We start from the raw sequence: 16,578 nt of genomic DNA, 5'->3' as shown, positions 1-16,578 counted from the left end.
ACCAACCCTCAGAGAGTTTTTTTTCCCCAACCAAAAACCTTGTATGCATATATGCATAACCCATGGACACAGAGGTGATATAGGCCTAAGGGGGCGGGCTGAAAGGGGTCAATGGTAGAAAAAAGGGACATATGTAATATTTTCAACAATAAAGTGTTTTTTTAAAAAAGAGAGAGAGATTTTCTTATTCTTATTTTCAAGATGAGGAAACTGGTTCTTAGAAAAGTTACAGGGCCAATTTCTCAAGCTTTTGAGCAGCTTCCTGTGTGAAACTTACACCCAGTACCAAGATACTGCTTAGAGTCACCCAGAACTTCACTGTGTTTTGAAAGTAATAAATAAATAAATAAATAAATAAATAAATAAATAATCAAAGTTTGTGAACATTGGAAAGTGCAAGGTCATGCTCATAAACAAAGAAAATAACTTCAGACATGTTGTTCTCTGTTCATTTCCAACTAATCAGAAGATACTAGTGTCGTGTGGAAGGGGCAGAAAATGTTAAATTCCACTCACTCTTTCTCTGCTAACCCGTCCTTGTATTCTCCTACCCAGCGCCCCCTTTCTCCTCCCCATTCATCTTTACTCTGATAGTACCAACAGGAATTGCTCAGTTCAGCTGATAAGTGGTAATTACCAGCAACAGGCATAATTGAGGTGCTACATCTTGGAGGACAAAGCCCTCATTCCTGCCTCTAATGCACTGCAGACAGGCTTAATTGATAATTGTCTCTTCGTGCTCATAGCTGAGCTTCCCCTGAAAGAAAATGTGCCAGAGCTGCAGCCCTCCATGAGAACAGGTCAAACCATCACGTTCTGGTTGTTAGTTTGGCAGATGTTGCCACACTGGGGGTATTAGAAAGCACACATTGCTTTGTGTGACACAGTCATCAAATGGGAATGAAGATGCCTCCCAACAAGACATCATGGGGATTAAGTGTAAGTACCTGGACTCAGCAGTGCTGGCACGCAGTAGACTCTTGGCACTGCTGCTTCCCTTTCCCATGTATGGGCAGTATCGGGTAGAGTAGAATTTAACAATAAATCTGCCCATTGGGAGTGAAACCCATGAGAACCAGTACCTCTGGGTGAAGGAAGCCATCTGAAGGGAGCCACACCCTCTGAGTTGGCTTCTGAAGGTGTTGATGAGGTAACTTGGGAAGTGCCCAGGTCTGACCCAGGTGCTGGGCAGCTCTTCAGAAAGAGACTGCCCCTGATTAAAGCTTTGACCTCTGCTGAGGACCCCACCTGTCATGCAGAAACCAGGGTGTATGCCTGGCAGTGGCGGCTCAGCCATGTGCATTGTTGCCTGGTGTTCTGAAGTGACCATGAAGCCTGATTGCCGGATATAAAAGGGTGATCTGAGAGGAAGAACTTGTCCAGCCTGGCTCCGGAGACACTGGAGAGGCATTCCCTCCCCAGTGTAAATTAGCCACCAGGCTTCTGCTTTATACATAAGTCGCTTGTGCATAGGGTTGGTCTGAGTGACCCTGCATTCTCAGGAAAGCCTGACATCCTGGACATCTCTTCATAAACCGGCACTGTGGCCTCCACCCTCCTTCACGACTATGAGTATGAGACGTACCTGTGGAGATCCTACCTGCCTTCCTGTGTCCTCTTATCTTTTAAATTCTTTCTTTTAGATTCTCTTTGGTGAGATGCTGAGGCAAACTGTGTTCCAGGTACTTTTGTGTGGGATCCCATCTTACCCTCACATCCATCCTATGGATTCTCTGTGGCCTCAATTTGTCAATGAGGAATCTGAAATTCAGAGAGAGTGAGAAGCCTTTTTGTCACACAGCTGATGAATGGTAGAGCTGGGATTCTAACCCAGGTTTGTTTGAGCCCATAGTCTGTGCTTTAGACCACACCACCACAGGGATTCTTGGAGGAAATCCCACTTTTGATGTTATAAGGCAGATTTTCCCCAAGGAAAAAGAAAAAAAAATATATATATATCCTCACTGAGGATATGTTTTTATTGATTTTGAGAGAGAGAGAGAGAGACAGAGAGAGAGAGAGAGAAAGTGAGAGAAACATTAATGGGTTGCCTACTGCACGTGCCCTGACTGGAAATCAAACCTGCAACACTCTGATGTACAGAACAAAGCTCCAACCAACTAAGCCATGCATCCATGGCATCCTAAGAATATTTTTGACACTAAAAAATGCACTCTAAAGATTCTGAGTTTTTCCATACATTACCTAAATATGATTGATAAAAGTAAAAGTATCCAGATGTAGGAAACTTTAGGAGACAGACTGCCAAAAGAGGCCTGAGGCTACTGGGTGGATTGGCAGTGACACCATCCAGTTTATATAGGAGACAGTGAGAAGGATTGACAGGACAGAAGGTAAACTATGTAATTCACATTTATTGATTTTATTTCTCCTCCCAATTCTCTGGTTACCCTCCCTGCCTTGCTCATCAGGCATACTCCTATTCATCCCGCAAGCCCCAGACAGAATGTAACCTCTTCTGAGAAGTGACTTCCCCAGCATAGCTCGTTTCTCCCCCTGTTGCTTTCTTGGTACTCACTCATTGAGGGCAAGAACTAGGCCTTCCTCTCAGAAGCCATATAGGCTAGACACAAACCCTGGCTATAAGACCTTGGGCAAGCTACATAACATCACTGCTCCTCAGTTTTCCTCATCTATAAAATGGGAATAACAGTGGTACCCTACAGCCCTGGTTTGGTTGTGGACCTTAAATGAGAGAAGGAAGACAGGGTTTAGCACAAGGCTGGGCACATTCTGAGAATTCATCAGTGTTATTTATTATATTTGTAACACTGGACCTTGCCAGCATAGTGAGTAGATGTTCATTCAGGATGTAGAAGGAAGAAAAGATAAAGGAGAAAGGGAAAGAGAGAGAAAAACCAACCAGCTGCAGAGATCATTTCTAACCAGGTCAGAGCCAGCCTGATATTTTGGAGCTGTGGCTGCTGCACAACTTTCCTAAGTACACAGCCCACCATCTCAGGTCAAGACTTCATACCTGTATTTCTAACTCCCCAGAGACCTAATCCCAAGTACCATATCCACCCAGCTCTGCAGCAAACAATGCCTCATGTGGCTATTCTGTGCTGTTCTGAAACCAATCCTAAATCGCTGCCCCTGAATCACACCTGCCAGGAGGAAAATCAAATCCCTGCTGCTCCTAACCTGGCTCACTTGGTGGTGATTCCATTCAGGTAGACTGGGGAAAGGCGGCCAGCAGAGTCACTTGGGATCTGCAATGTGGGAGACAAGGTAAGGACCACAGGAGCAGTCAGAGCACTGATGGCAGATAACATCCCCTGGTGTCCTGTGTGCCAGGTCTGTGCCAAGCACCTGGCATTGTTTTTTCTGTGGCCAGTCCTTATAGCAGCCTCAGGAGAAGGGGCTCCTGCTGCCTTCCTTTGACAGGGAGGAGCCTGTGCAGTCTCATCGGGTGGCCACCTGTGACTATGGACCACCATAAAGGAGACTAGAACAAATCGTGGTATGTGGTAGTATGAAACAGAGAATGTAAACAAAGAATGTATATGTATGTGTGTGTGTGTGTGTGTGTGTGTGTATCTACACTAATAAAAGAGAAACATGGTAATTAGCGTATGACCGCTACCCTTCCCATTGGCTAATCAGCATATCCTTAACAAATTAAATGTCAGCCAAGATGGCGGCCGGCAGCCAGGCAGCTGGAAGCGAACATGAGGCTTGCTTGCTCCAGTGACTGCGGACTCCAACGTTCCCCGCCTGACTTGCTGGCCTCTCAGCTGCAACTCTAAGCAACTATGTTGCAACTATAGAAGCTAAACAAAACCCCAGAAACCAGCTTTCAGTCAGCTGGGCTTCAGCCAGCCGGACCGCAACATTGTATCAATGTTTTCAGCAGTGAGGCCTCAGAGCTAAAGCTGGCCTAGAATAAAAAAAGAAATAAAGGAGCAGTTGGGAGCTTCAGTCACCCACCAGCCTGAAAATGGCCCTCAGCCCCTCAGCCAGCCTGGCCAGGCACCCCAGTGGGGACCCCCATCCTGATCCAGGACACCCTTCAGGGCAAACCAGCCGGCCCCCTCCCATGCACCAGGCCTCTATCCTATATAGTAAAAGGGTAATATGCCTCCCGGCACCGGGATCAGCGTGACAGGGGCAGCGCCCAAACCCCCGATCACCCTGCAGCTCTGTGTGTGACAGGGGAAGGCGTTCCAACCCCCTGATCAGCCCTGCTCTGTGCCTGATAGGGGGGAGCTCTCCAACCCCCTGATCGCTCTGTGGCTCTGTGTGTGACAGGGTGCGGTGCCCCAAGCTCCCCCCCCCCCATGGGCCCTGCTCTGTGTGTGACAGGGTGCGGCGCCCCAATTCCCTGATCGGCCCTGCTCAGTGGGTGATAGAGTGTGGCACCCCAACCCCCCTCCACGGGCCTTGCTCTGTGTGTGATGGGGGAGAGCCATAACCTCCCCATTGGCCCTGCCCTGAGTGTGACAGGGTGCAGCGCCCCAACCTCCTGATCCGCCCTGCTCTGTGTGTGACAGGAGACGGTGCCCCAACTCCCCTATCGGCCCTACTCTGTGAGTGACAGGGGGGAGCTCCTCAACCCCCTGATTGGCCCTGCTCTGTGCATGACAGGGGGGAGCTCCTCAACCCCCTGATTGGCCCTGCTCTGTGCATGACAGGGGGGAGCTCCCCAACCCCCTGATCGACCCTGCTCTGTGTGTGACAGGGTACGGAGTCCCAACCCCCCTGCTCTGTGAGTGACAGGGTGCAGCGCCCCAACCCCCTGATCCGACCTGCTCTGTGCGTGACAGGGGGTGGCGCCGCAACCTCCCCATTGACCCTGCCTTGAGTGTGACAGGGGGCAGCGCCCCAACTCCCCAATCGGCCCTGCTCTGAACCTGACCAGGGGCTGCACCTAGGGATTGGTCCTGCTCTCTGCCACCTGGGAGCAGGCCTAAGCCAGCAGGTCGTTATCTCCTGAGGGGTCCCAGACTGCAAGAGGGCACAGGCCGGGCTGGGGACCCCCTTACCCCCCCCCCCCCAAGTGCACCAATTTTTGTGCACCGGGCCTCTAGTCTACACTAATAAAAGAGAAACATGGTAATTAGCGTACGACCGCTACGCTTTTCATTGGCTAATCAGTGAGTATATGCAAATTAACTGTCAGTCAAGATGGCGGCTGGCAGCCATGCACTGAAGCGAGCAGGGAGGCTCACTTGCTCCAGTGACTGCGGACTCCAACGTTCCCTGCCTGCCGCTGCCTGCCTCTCAGCTGCAACTCTAAGCAACTATGTACTATGTTGCAAATAAGAAGCTAAACAAAACCCCAGAAACCGGCTTTCATTCAGCCAGGATTCATCCAGCCGGACCGCAACATTGTATCGATGTTTTCAGCAGCGAGGCCTCAGAGCTAAAGCTGGCCCAGAATAAAAAAAAGAAAGAAAACAAGGAGCAGTTGGGAACTTCAGTCACTCGCTTCAGTCACTCACCCAGACTGGCCAGGCACCCCAGTGGGGACCCCTACCCTGATCCAGGACACCCTTCAGGGCAAACCAGCCAGCCCCCACCCATGCACCAGGCCTTTATTCTATATAGTAAAAGGGTAATATGCCTCCCGGCACCGGGATCAGCATGACAGGGGGCAGCGCCCAAACCCCCTGATCACCCTGCGGCTCTGTGAGTGACAGGGGGCGGGGCCACAACCTCCCTATCTGCCCTGCTCTGTTCATGACAGGGGAAGGCTCTGTTCCTGATAGGGGGTAGCTCCCCAATCCCCTGATTGCCCTGCGGCTCTGTGTTTGACAGGGTGCAGCGCACCAACCCCCTGATCGGCCCTGCTCTGTGTGTGACAGGTGCGGCGCCCCAACCCCCCCCCCCCCCACACACACACACAGGCCCTGCTCTGTGTGTGATGGGGTAGAGCCATAACCTCCCCATAGGCCCTGCCCTAAGTGTGACAAGGTGCAGTGCCCCAACCCCCTGACCCGCCCTGCTCTGTGTGTGACAGGGGGTGGTGCCCCAACTCCCCTATCGGCCCTACTCTGTGAGTGACGGGGGGGGGGGGAGCTCCTCAACCCCCTGATTGGCCCTGCTCTGTGAGTGACAGGGGGGAGCTCCCCAACCCTCTGATCGGCCCTGCTCTGTGCGTGACAGGGGGTGGCGCCGCAACCTCCCCATTGACCCTGCCTTGAGTGTGACAGGGGGTGGTGCCCCAACCCCCCAATCGGCCCTACCCAGAGTGTGACTGAGGGTGGCATCACAACCTCCCGATCACCCCTGCTCTGTGCATGACGGGGCGGCGCCCCAACTCCCCAATCGGCCTTGCTCTGAGCCTGACCAGGGGCTGCACTTAGGGATTGGGCCTGCCCTCTGCCACCGGGGAGCAGGCTTAAGCCAGCAGGTCATTATCTCCCGAGGGGTCCCAGACTGCGAGAGGGCACAGGCCGGGAATTCTGTTTCTTTGTAACTAATATTGTGGCCCCACCCCATAGCAAAGAAACAGAATTTCCGGAGAATGAGGCCCAGAAATCAGGATTTTAAAAAGATTCCCAGGTGATTCTAATGTGCAGCCAAGGTTGGGAACCACTGCAATAGGGTGTGTTGACTGTCTTCTACCCAGGCAAGGCAGATGTCTGTGTGGGAAAGATGTCCTCTGCTGTGTGAGGGAATGACTCAGCCCAGGAAACTTGGGGTGTCTGCCTTCTGAGCTCTATCCCCCGAGTCCTCAGTCCTGGGTTCTGCTCTCACAGCTCCAGTCTACTTCACACTCCCTCTGCTAGAGCACCAGGTGGGTGGCTCCATGGGGAATTTTTGTGCATTGGCCCTTTAAGAGGGTGCCCAAACCTTCAGCTGCCACTCCCTAGCAGACAGCACCCCACTGCTTTTCACAGCCAGATGTTAGATGGGTACCCTCCTCCCTTGGTGTTCTCTGCTGGGGAGCCCAGCTTCAGGATTAGATCCCAGAGTTCTCAGTGCTCCCTTGCTGGGAACCAATTCCAGCATGTCATAATTTCAAGAGTTTCATCAAAAGGTTGATGAGACTTGGGGACTCAACAGGGGTGAGTCACACATGTAGTCACCTGTTGGGAATGGCTAAAGGCATTTCCCCAAACCTAAATAGGAAACTGATTGTGGCTGCCAGACAGTTAAAGGGCATCTTAATCTACATGTTATTGCCTCATACTGGCCAAACACCTGAAAAGCTGTAGGCTATTCCCCCATTCTGACAATGGACTCTGTCCCCTTTGAAATCTTACCCATTGAGGTGTATTATCTCCACCTTGCCTTAGGACAAATTGTGTTAATAAAAGCAAGGGTCCTACACAAGGAGGCACTCTTCAGTTCCTTCAGCTGAAGATCCTCTGACCCCCAATGCCTTTCAAAATTATAACTCGTCTCCGGACTCTTTTTTTTTTTATTGCTTAAAGTATTACAAAGGGTATTACATATGTGTCCTCCTCCCTCCCCCCCCCTTGACAATCCCCTGGCCTCCCCTACCACCCAGTGTCTTATGTCCATTGGTTATGCTTATATGAATGCATACAAGTCCTTCGGTTGATCTCTTACCCCCCCCTTCTGCTCCCCTCCCCTCCCCGGCCTTCCCGCTGCAGTTTGACAATCTGTTTGAGGCAGCTCTGCCTCTGTATCTATTATTGTTCATAAGTTTATAATGGTCTTTATTATTCATGAATGAGTGAGATCATGTGGTATTTTTTATTCATTGACTGGCTTATATAACTCGTCTCTGGACTCTTTATTAGAGTCTGGATTCCTATGTCATCTATGCGCAGCGCCTTTTCCAGATTCCTGAACCCTTCTTCATGCTGGGACATGAACCCCGGCACTCGCTGTGGGTTTTTTTAAAATAAAGTTTTAAAAGATATTTGTGCTTTGTACAGTTCCAATCTGTAGAAACTTCCTGAACCCCAAGCAGAAGCTGAAAGAGAAAAGCAAGAGTCCCAACCTTGAGGGATTTATATTCCAGCCTACCTGTCAACCATTGTCTACCTCTTAACAATACTATTAGGTTTCAGTTTCCTTATGAGTTTGCTTCCACACAGCTCCTTAAAAGGAAGAAAAAATTTGGCATATGATGCATGAACTATTAATATAACACCCCCCCCACTTTTTTTTTTTACTTAAATGAAGTCTTTTTAAAAAAAAATCTACATAGATGACTTCCTAGCCAGATCCCCAAAGGGCTTTAGGAATCTCATCAGTCTTTCATGTAGGTGATGTGGGGTTAGAGCCTTTTTTCCTGATCTAACAAGAATGGTGAACATGGAAGGCCAGGCAGGAAGTGTGAATTCAACTAATACAATTGGTACATGGACTGTGACCCCAGGCTCCAAGCCTGGGGTAATTATTGGTGTGGCCAAGGACATCAGCTGGAGGGAAGGTGCTAGGGGAAATGGGAGAATAGAACAGTTTGTATATTCTGATTCATTTGGAACCAAGGAGGCAAACCAGAATCCAATCATGACCTCTTAGGAGCCTTGACCTGAGTGTTTATTATGATTTCTAGGGAAAGGGTTAGGTTACGTAAGTTTGCTTACATGTACGCATAACCATGAGTTTGCTCAGCTGTCTAAGATTAAGACATTGGCAAATCCCATCCAAAGTGCTGACTCATGGAAATCCACATTTAGAGTTCAAGGAGATAAAATGGGACATTGTGTTTTAAATTCTGGCCCAAGGTTCAGATTGTGATTATAAAACCAGTCAAATTGGCCTTACAGAGTCCTATAAGTATCCCATCCTTGCAGCTCCATTTACTGAACCATCCTGGTCTTGTTCCCCACAGAACGGGTCTACTCCTACTCCTGGTGCTCGGCACCTTGGCCGTGAGCTGCACCACTACATCTGTGCCCCTGAAGGTCCCCAGCCACTTGCCTTTCCTCCTTCGTGGCTGCAATGATGCAGATATGCTGGATATGGCGGCATCTGTCCTGCAGGACATCAATAACGACCTAAAGGAAGGTTATGTGCTGAGCCTCAACCGAGTGAGCGCTGTCCAAGAACACAGACAGGTAAGTGACAATCCCCTACCTGGGGCAGGTGTTTGCACAAGCTGCATAGGCCAGCCAGGGGGTAGACCTCCAGGGACACATGTTGGCAGGTGCTTTCCAATTTGGAAACCTGCTGAGAAGTCTCTGCTCCCCTCTGCTGGGTTGTACTACATGCTTTTACTGTTAACAGGAACAAGTGCTAATAGTATCTTACTCTGACACTTGTCCAGTGTCCCATAGTCTATAAGACATCATCACAAATATGATAGTCACTGGTTCCGCCATAAGTCAGAAACATTTTGGACCTGTCTTTAGGGGTTTCTGCTTCATGTGGGCTGTGGTACATTTTTTCACCCCTTCCCACAGGATGGTCTGGGATCTCTGTTCTATTTCACAATGGACGTACTGGATACTACCTGCCATGTGCTCAGCAAGAAGCCATGGAGGGACTGTGAGGAGAGGCTCTTGCATGAACAGGTATGTGTTTGTATCCCAGGAACTTTAGGGGAGAAACAGGGTGTCCTCTGTCTACAGGGTGAAGATTGCTCATTGTGTGCCATCTTTTATTTTTAAAATTTATCTTTATTGTTGAAAGTATTACAGATGTCTCATCCCCCCCCCCCTATTTACCCCCTCTAGTCTGCCCCTGCCCCATGCCCAAGTCCTTTAGCACACTATTGTCTGTGTCCATGGGTTATGCATATATGCATACAAGTTCTTTGGTTAATCTCTTTCTGCCACCTACCTACCCCTGCCTTCCCTCTGAGATTCATCAGTTTGTTCCATGTTTCTATGTCTCTGGCCATATTTTATTTTTTTTAAATATACACTGAGTGGCCAGATTATTATGACCACCCCATCAGTACTTCATTGACACTTCCAAAAATACTGAATATTGAAAACTTCCTAAGAAAATACTCTCAAGGTTTTATTATTATTTGCATAGCTAATTCACTTCATTGTCCTGAGGGATAGTCATAATAATCTGGCCACTCAGTGTATTTTTATTGATTTCAGAGAGGAAAGGAGAGGGAGTGAGAAATAGGAACATCAGTAATTAGAGAGAATCATTGATTGGCTGCCTCCTGTACATTTAACATTGAGTTTCTCCTGCATATTCCACACTGGGGATAGAGTCCAAAACCTGGGCATATGCCCTGTCTAGAAATTGAACTGGGACCTCCTGGTTCATAGGTCAACACTCAACCACTGAGCCATGTGGGCCAGGGGACCCTGGCCATCTTTTAAATATCCTTCTCTTGACAATGGTGACCCTGTGGTTATTCCAATTCTATTAGACAAAACAGAGTTTAATTTGGGGAAATTTATGAGAGTCCCACTGGGGTTGTAATCCCCAAATTGTTTCCTACTTCCAAGACCCTTCTGTAGGCTCTAAGCCTGTGTTTAAATTGTCAGAAGAAGGTCTGAGCTGTAGTGCTCTGGATGTGTGTTTAAGGAAGACTGGAAGCAGTAAAGGAAGAGCTTTTTATTTGTTTGGGGATTTTTTGTTTTAATGAATACTAATATGAAGTTTGAGGCTGGGGAATGAAAAGGCTTACAGTTGAAGCTCTCAGAGGTGCTGTGGAAGAATTTTCTGGAATCATAGGACCTAAAGGGCCTGAGATTTGATCCTTTTAAAGATGACAGTTGAAGAGGCTTGAAAATAATAATTTTTATTTGTTCTTAATTATCCTGAGTTATTTCCATTTATTGATATGACACTTTCAAGTACATGATTGTGTTTAGAAGTAAGCTATTTGATCAAGATATCTTTTCTAATCATGTAACCAGATTTGTCAAACTGCAGCTATCTGATTTTTTTTCATATTTCTTTTTTAAAATTTTTTTAATTGTTTAAAGTATTACAAAGAGCATTACATATGTCTCCTTCCGCACCCCCCACCCCCTTGACATTCCCCTGGCCTCCCCTACCCCCAGTGTCTTGTATCCATTGGTTATGCTTATATGCATGCATACAAGTCCTTGGGTTGATCTCTCACCCACCCCTCTCAACCCTCCCTGGGCTTCCCACTGTAGTTTGACAGTCTGTTCAATGCTGCTCTGCCTCTGTACCTATTTTTGTTCATCAGTTTATATCTGATTTTAAAGAGGTGTTTCTGGGAGTCTCATTTACCCTGTTGTAAATTATATTTATTAAGGTTACACTAGCTGCTAAAACACATGCCCAAGAAGTATATACTGATTCTAACATGATAGAAGTTTATTTCTTATTCATATAAATTCAAAACAGAAATTCTTATTCAAGAGGAGGCTTTCCTCCAGGAATGACTAGGAGACCCGGGTTCCTTCCACATTGTGGCTCTAGACTCTGCCACCTTCAACTAATGGCTTCTGTGGTTACCATGCTCATCTACATCAAGCTCTAGAAATAGAAAAAGCATGGAGGACAGATGGCGCATAGGAGATCTTCATGAGCCATCCTGGAAGTGATTGCAGCCACTTCTGCTCACCTTTTTGGGGTTAGAACTCAGTTATACACAGTCACACCTAATTGGGAGGGAAGCTGGGAAATGTAGTATAGCTGTGTCCCAGGAGAAGTTTAAATTGTTTGAAACTACCCCCTGGCAATTTCTCACTCTCAAAGCCACCAAGATTGACCTTAAATTTTTCATTGTTTAAAAATAAAATGTCCAGCCTGGCTTGTATGGCTCAGTGCTTGAGCATCGACTTATAAACCAGGAGGTCATGGTTTGACTCCTGGTCAGGGCACATGTCAAGGGTTGCAGGCTCGATCCCCAGTAGGGGGCATGCAGGAGGCAATCAATCAATGTTTCTATCTCTCCCTCTCCCTTCCTCTATGAAATAAATAAAAATATATTTAAAAATAAAAAGTCCAATTTCATTTTGGGGGGTATTTTAAAAAGTCAGAGTTTGTACCATGATGTCATAAAATATGTTTGTTGGTTCCAGGTTTATGGCAAATGCAAAGCATTATATTATGTGAACATGCCACTAAGAATTCTTTATTAACCTGCTTATAATTGTACTCTTGGCCCAGGTAAGAGAGCGCTCTTATTTTGTTTATTTTAATGAAAGATGAAAAAATGAATTAAGCAGGGCTATGCTTCTGTTCTTATTTCCTATTCATACCAAGGCCAGGTTCTTAATGTATCTGATACTTGCCTCCCCTGTGAAATTCAACTTGCACGGCTCTTCTTCCCATAATTAGTCTTCCTAAATTACCTGCAATAGTTTTATTCATGAATATTGAATTAAATCCTAAATTTTTAGTCTGACATAAATGGGATCATCTCTACACTGGTCTCCAGGCTAACTTTCTAGCCATCTCTGCCATTACTTCCCTGAGTATATCACCTTTGTACTTCATTCAACTGAAAATCCCACTCTTTTCTGAATACACATTGCACTTTCCAATCTTTGCTTCTTGCTTGTACCTTTCCCTCTGCTGAGGATGCCCTCCCCTGACACCTCCACCCTTGTAACTCATATTTATTCTTTAAGGTCCACTGCCAATGTTCTCTATAATGTTCTTGTATAATGTTCTCTATTCAGGAAAGGAACAAACTCTCCTGTTCTCATTCCTATGAAACTTTAACCTAAGCACTCATGGAGCACAGACCATGCACTGCCTTGTTTTGAAGTGTTCTATCTTATTTCATGCAGAATATTTTATACCTTCTTTCTTCCTGCTACAGCCTCCCCCAAGTCCCTAACAAGTGTAAGGAGTCCATAATATTGTTGAGCAAATGAACTAAGAATGCGGATGAAACTAATGACATTTCAAATATGCATATGTATTCATTCTGGATCCTTCTCTTTAGAAAGCAAGCATCCAAGGCATGGGAAAATTGGATATGGCTACTTGTCAAACTACTATGTGCATGTGACTCCCCTGGAGGATCTTGTTCAAGTATAGACTCTCATTCCACAGGTCTGTGGTGGGGCCTGAGAGTCTGCATTTCTAACAAGCTCCAGGTCATAACACTGCTGCTGGTTCCTTTGAGGGACAAGGCAACAGAACAAATGTTGTATTAGCCACAGTTGAAGCTTCCTGGTTGAGAAGATGAGCCTTACTTAAATTAGAGAACAACAACTAGTAAAACAGATCAGGACTCAAAAGTCACAGGTACCAGAGGTATGGGAGGTCAGAAAGTGACACATAGGTTTGGTGCCACGAGTGACAAACTGTGGATGTAACTCCCCCAAAGAATAGTCAAATACACTCATATAAATGCAGGATTGATCAACTGTTTTGCTCTGTAAAAACTTTCAGAGAAGTTCCTACCCTAACTTTCACACTAGTTTTGTAACCCCCAGTCAGAAATTCTGCCTGTACCATTAGAATGATTATTCTAGCCAATCATACAATGAGTTGGCCAATTTCTGGCTGACTTACATTTTTGAATCAAAGAGAGAGAGTGGATGAACCTTTCATATGTCACTCATTCATTCACTCAATAAGCATTTGCAAAGCACTTACTTTATCTTAGGTGTTGGAGACTAAGAAATGAATAAGACATACCAATAATAAGATCCCAAACTTTTAAGATACTCAGCTGGTTTACAGAGGCAATAATGATAGAAGGTATTGAGCTACTAATAGGGGGGAAGGTTTTTGTATCAATATAAACACATATGTGTTTTGAACAAAATTCTGAGCATAAGTACATTTGTGTTAGGTGAAAAAAAAATTTTGCTTAGATTTTTTAATACATTATTGAAGGAATACATGCTCATTGCAGAAAACTCACTACTGATAGCTAACTTTCATTCCAGATAATGCCTTTTCCACGCCATCCTTGCCGAAACTGAATATCTTTTTTTATTTAATCTCTGCTTCTGCTGTGGTCATATGATTTATAGGATTAAAAACCATTAAGGACCTTTATTTTTAAACTACTCTCTTTGGCATCAACAGTTTCTCGAAGAAAGATTCAGAATATGTGTCCTGACTGCCCCATCCCCGCTAACTCGTCAGATCCCAAAGTTCTGGAAGCTGCCACTGAGACGCTTGCAAGTTTCAACAAGGACAGTGAATCAGGGCAATATTCTCTTGTCAAAGTCACCAGAGCTTCTAACCAGGTGAGGTGGAAATGCCCAGTTACACCAACAATGTCTCATGACTGTTGCTATCGATTTCTAAACTGAGAGGAGAATATTAAGGCACTTCTTTGGTTATAATCCAATCTTTACTCCCTGCTTTGATAGACCTGAAGCACATTCAATCAATTATGTTTCAGTTTCTAAGTTATTCCATGAAATTTCCACAAGAGTTGTGGGATTTGATTTTACCTCATTGCCTTTAAGGCATGAATGGAAATGGACTCAGAGTCTCCTTGGTTTATTCTACCCAGGTTCACTATTTACTGCGACATTCTCATATCTGATTGACCATGGATTCATTTAACAGGTCAGCTTCTGCTCCATGTTAAGGCCTGGAGTGGATGTTGAGTTTTGTGGATTAGGAGAAATGGAGGCTCATCTGTATTTGAATTATGTTGGTATCTATCATATAAAGAAAAACTAATCTAAAAACAAAACTGCTTGAAGAAAATTAAGCTCACCCAAGGGAAGGTTTTTAGAACCCATTCAAATCCCTAAAAGGGAAGAAAGGAATGCTGATTATGTTTTCTAAATAACAAAATCATAATATGGGGTTTGATCATGGTGGGAATTACAGGGACAGCAGGAGACCTGTGTTGACAGTGACTCAGGGAATGTATGGTTTCTATAAATATAATGCTGTCAAACCTCAGTTCTTTCTCTACAAAGGGAGGTTTGATTTTTGTTTCTCAACTCTTGTCTCATACCAGTGGATGTATGGCCTCTCCTACTTTGTGGAATATTTAATCAAAGAGTCACCATGTATCAAAACTGAAGCCAGCAGTTGTGGATATCAGCCCACTCGCTATGGGGTGAGTATTCCTGAATGTCTTCATAATTTAAGATTTGTGTTCCCAGATCATCTATAAGTATCATTGAGCATAAATTATGTATGAGCTGTCAAAGACACTTTTCTTCTCCTCAAGGAGTAACTGACTAATTAGAGGTTGTGGTGGCTCAGATGCAATAATATTTTATTGCAAATACAATCTTCATCAGCAATGTTATGCCTTTGCAGAAAAAGATCATAGAGGCTTTAAAATATAGAGAAACCTTCTCAGTGGTTGATTGTGGTCCTACTTATATCTGAACAAATCCAGTTACATTTAGAATAGAGTTTTATTCCTTGGGCCACTCTTTAAGAAGGACAAAGTCAAACAGGATGTCTTTGAAAGAATGCATCCAAGATGAAGAGGGTGCCTTGAAGCCATCTGACATACCTGGTGGGAATGCCAGTTGGCACAATGTGTTGTAACACAATTGGACAAAATGCCTCAAAGTCTTTTCTCCATCTATTTACTTATTTATAATAACAGCTTTATTAAGACATAATTCACAGACCATTAAATTCACCCTTTTAACCTATACAATTTAGTGACATTTTAGTGTATTCTCAGAGTTGTGCCACCACCATCAGTATTTAATTTTATAATATTTTCATCGGTTTCCAAAGAAACTGCATACCCATTAGCAATCACGCTCCTTAGTTCTTTACCCATGCCCATGGAATCCACTAATCTATTTGCTTTCTCTGTGACTTTACCTTTATCTGAATATTTCATATAAAGGAATCATACTGTATGGCCTTTTCAATCTGTCTTCTTTCACTTAACATAACATTTTTTAAAAAAATATATTTTAATGATTTTTTTCAAGGAGGAAGGGAGAGGGATAGAGAGTTAGAACATCGATGAGAGAGAAACATCGACCAGCTGCCTCCTGCACACCCCCTACTGGGAATGTGCCCGCAACCAAGGTACATGCCCTTGACCGGAATCGAACCTGGGACTCTTCAGTCCGCAGTCTGACACTCTATCTTCTGAGCCAAACCGGTTAGGGCTAACATAATATTTTTAAGGTTTATCCATTTTGTAGAATGTATGAGTGCTTCATTTCTTTTAATTATCAAATAATATTTAATTGTAGGGATATACCACATATTATTAATTCATCAGTTGATGGATATTTGGGTTTCCTCATTTGAGCTATTATGAATAATGTTGCTATGAACATTTGTGTACAAGTTTTTATGGATACATATGTTTTCATTTCTCTTGGGTATATACCTTGGACTGGGATTGCTGGGTCATATGAGAACTCTATGTTTAACCTTTTGACTAACTGTGAAAAGTGACTGCACCAGTTTTATAAACCCATCAGCAATGTAGGAGGGTTTAATTTCTCTACACACATGCCAATGCTTATTATTATTATCTGTCTTTTTATTATAGCCATCTTACTGGGTGTGAGGTAATATTTTATTTTGGTTGTTATTTGCATTTTCCTCATGGCTAATGATGTTGAGGATCTTTCAATGTGCTTACTGGACAATTGTATGTATTCTTTGGAGAAATCTATTCAAATCCTTTGTCCATTTTAAAATTGGCCTATTTATTTTTTATAGTTGATGTGTAAGAATTCTGTACATATTTTGGATACAATCCCCTCATCAGATATGTGGTTCTCAAATATTTTTTCCATTGTCTGGATTGTCTTTTCATTTCTTCGA

General features: G+C 44.8%; 1 protein-coding gene across 1 annotated transcript in view; it reads left to right on the top strand.

The window, feature by feature from the left end:
• Positions 1-926: 926 nt before the first annotated feature.
• Positions 927-16,578, top strand: part of LOC106694356 (fetuin-B-like) — a 32,295-nt gene continuing 16,643 nt past the window's right edge. The window contains 8 exon segments of the mRNA XM_014452352.2: positions 927-1,022; positions 1,644-1,682; positions 3,019-3,194; positions 8,780-9,005; positions 9,351-9,461; positions 11,916-12,003; positions 13,885-14,048; positions 14,780-14,881. Coding sequence (XP_014307838.2) covers positions 927-1,022; positions 1,644-1,682; positions 3,019-3,194; positions 8,780-9,005; positions 9,351-9,461; positions 11,916-12,003; positions 13,885-14,048; positions 14,780-14,881 — 1,002 coding nt within the window.

The sequence above is a fragment of the Myotis lucifugus genome, unplaced genomic scaffold, assembly GCF_000147115.1.
Source record: "Myotis lucifugus unplaced genomic scaffold, Myoluc2.0 scaffold_14, whole genome shotgun sequence".
Taxonomy (NCBI): domain Eukaryota; kingdom Metazoa; phylum Chordata; class Mammalia; order Chiroptera; family Vespertilionidae; genus Myotis; species Myotis lucifugus.
The sequence above is the reverse complement of the archived record's forward strand: the minus strand, read 5'-3'. Positions and strand labels throughout refer to the sequence as shown.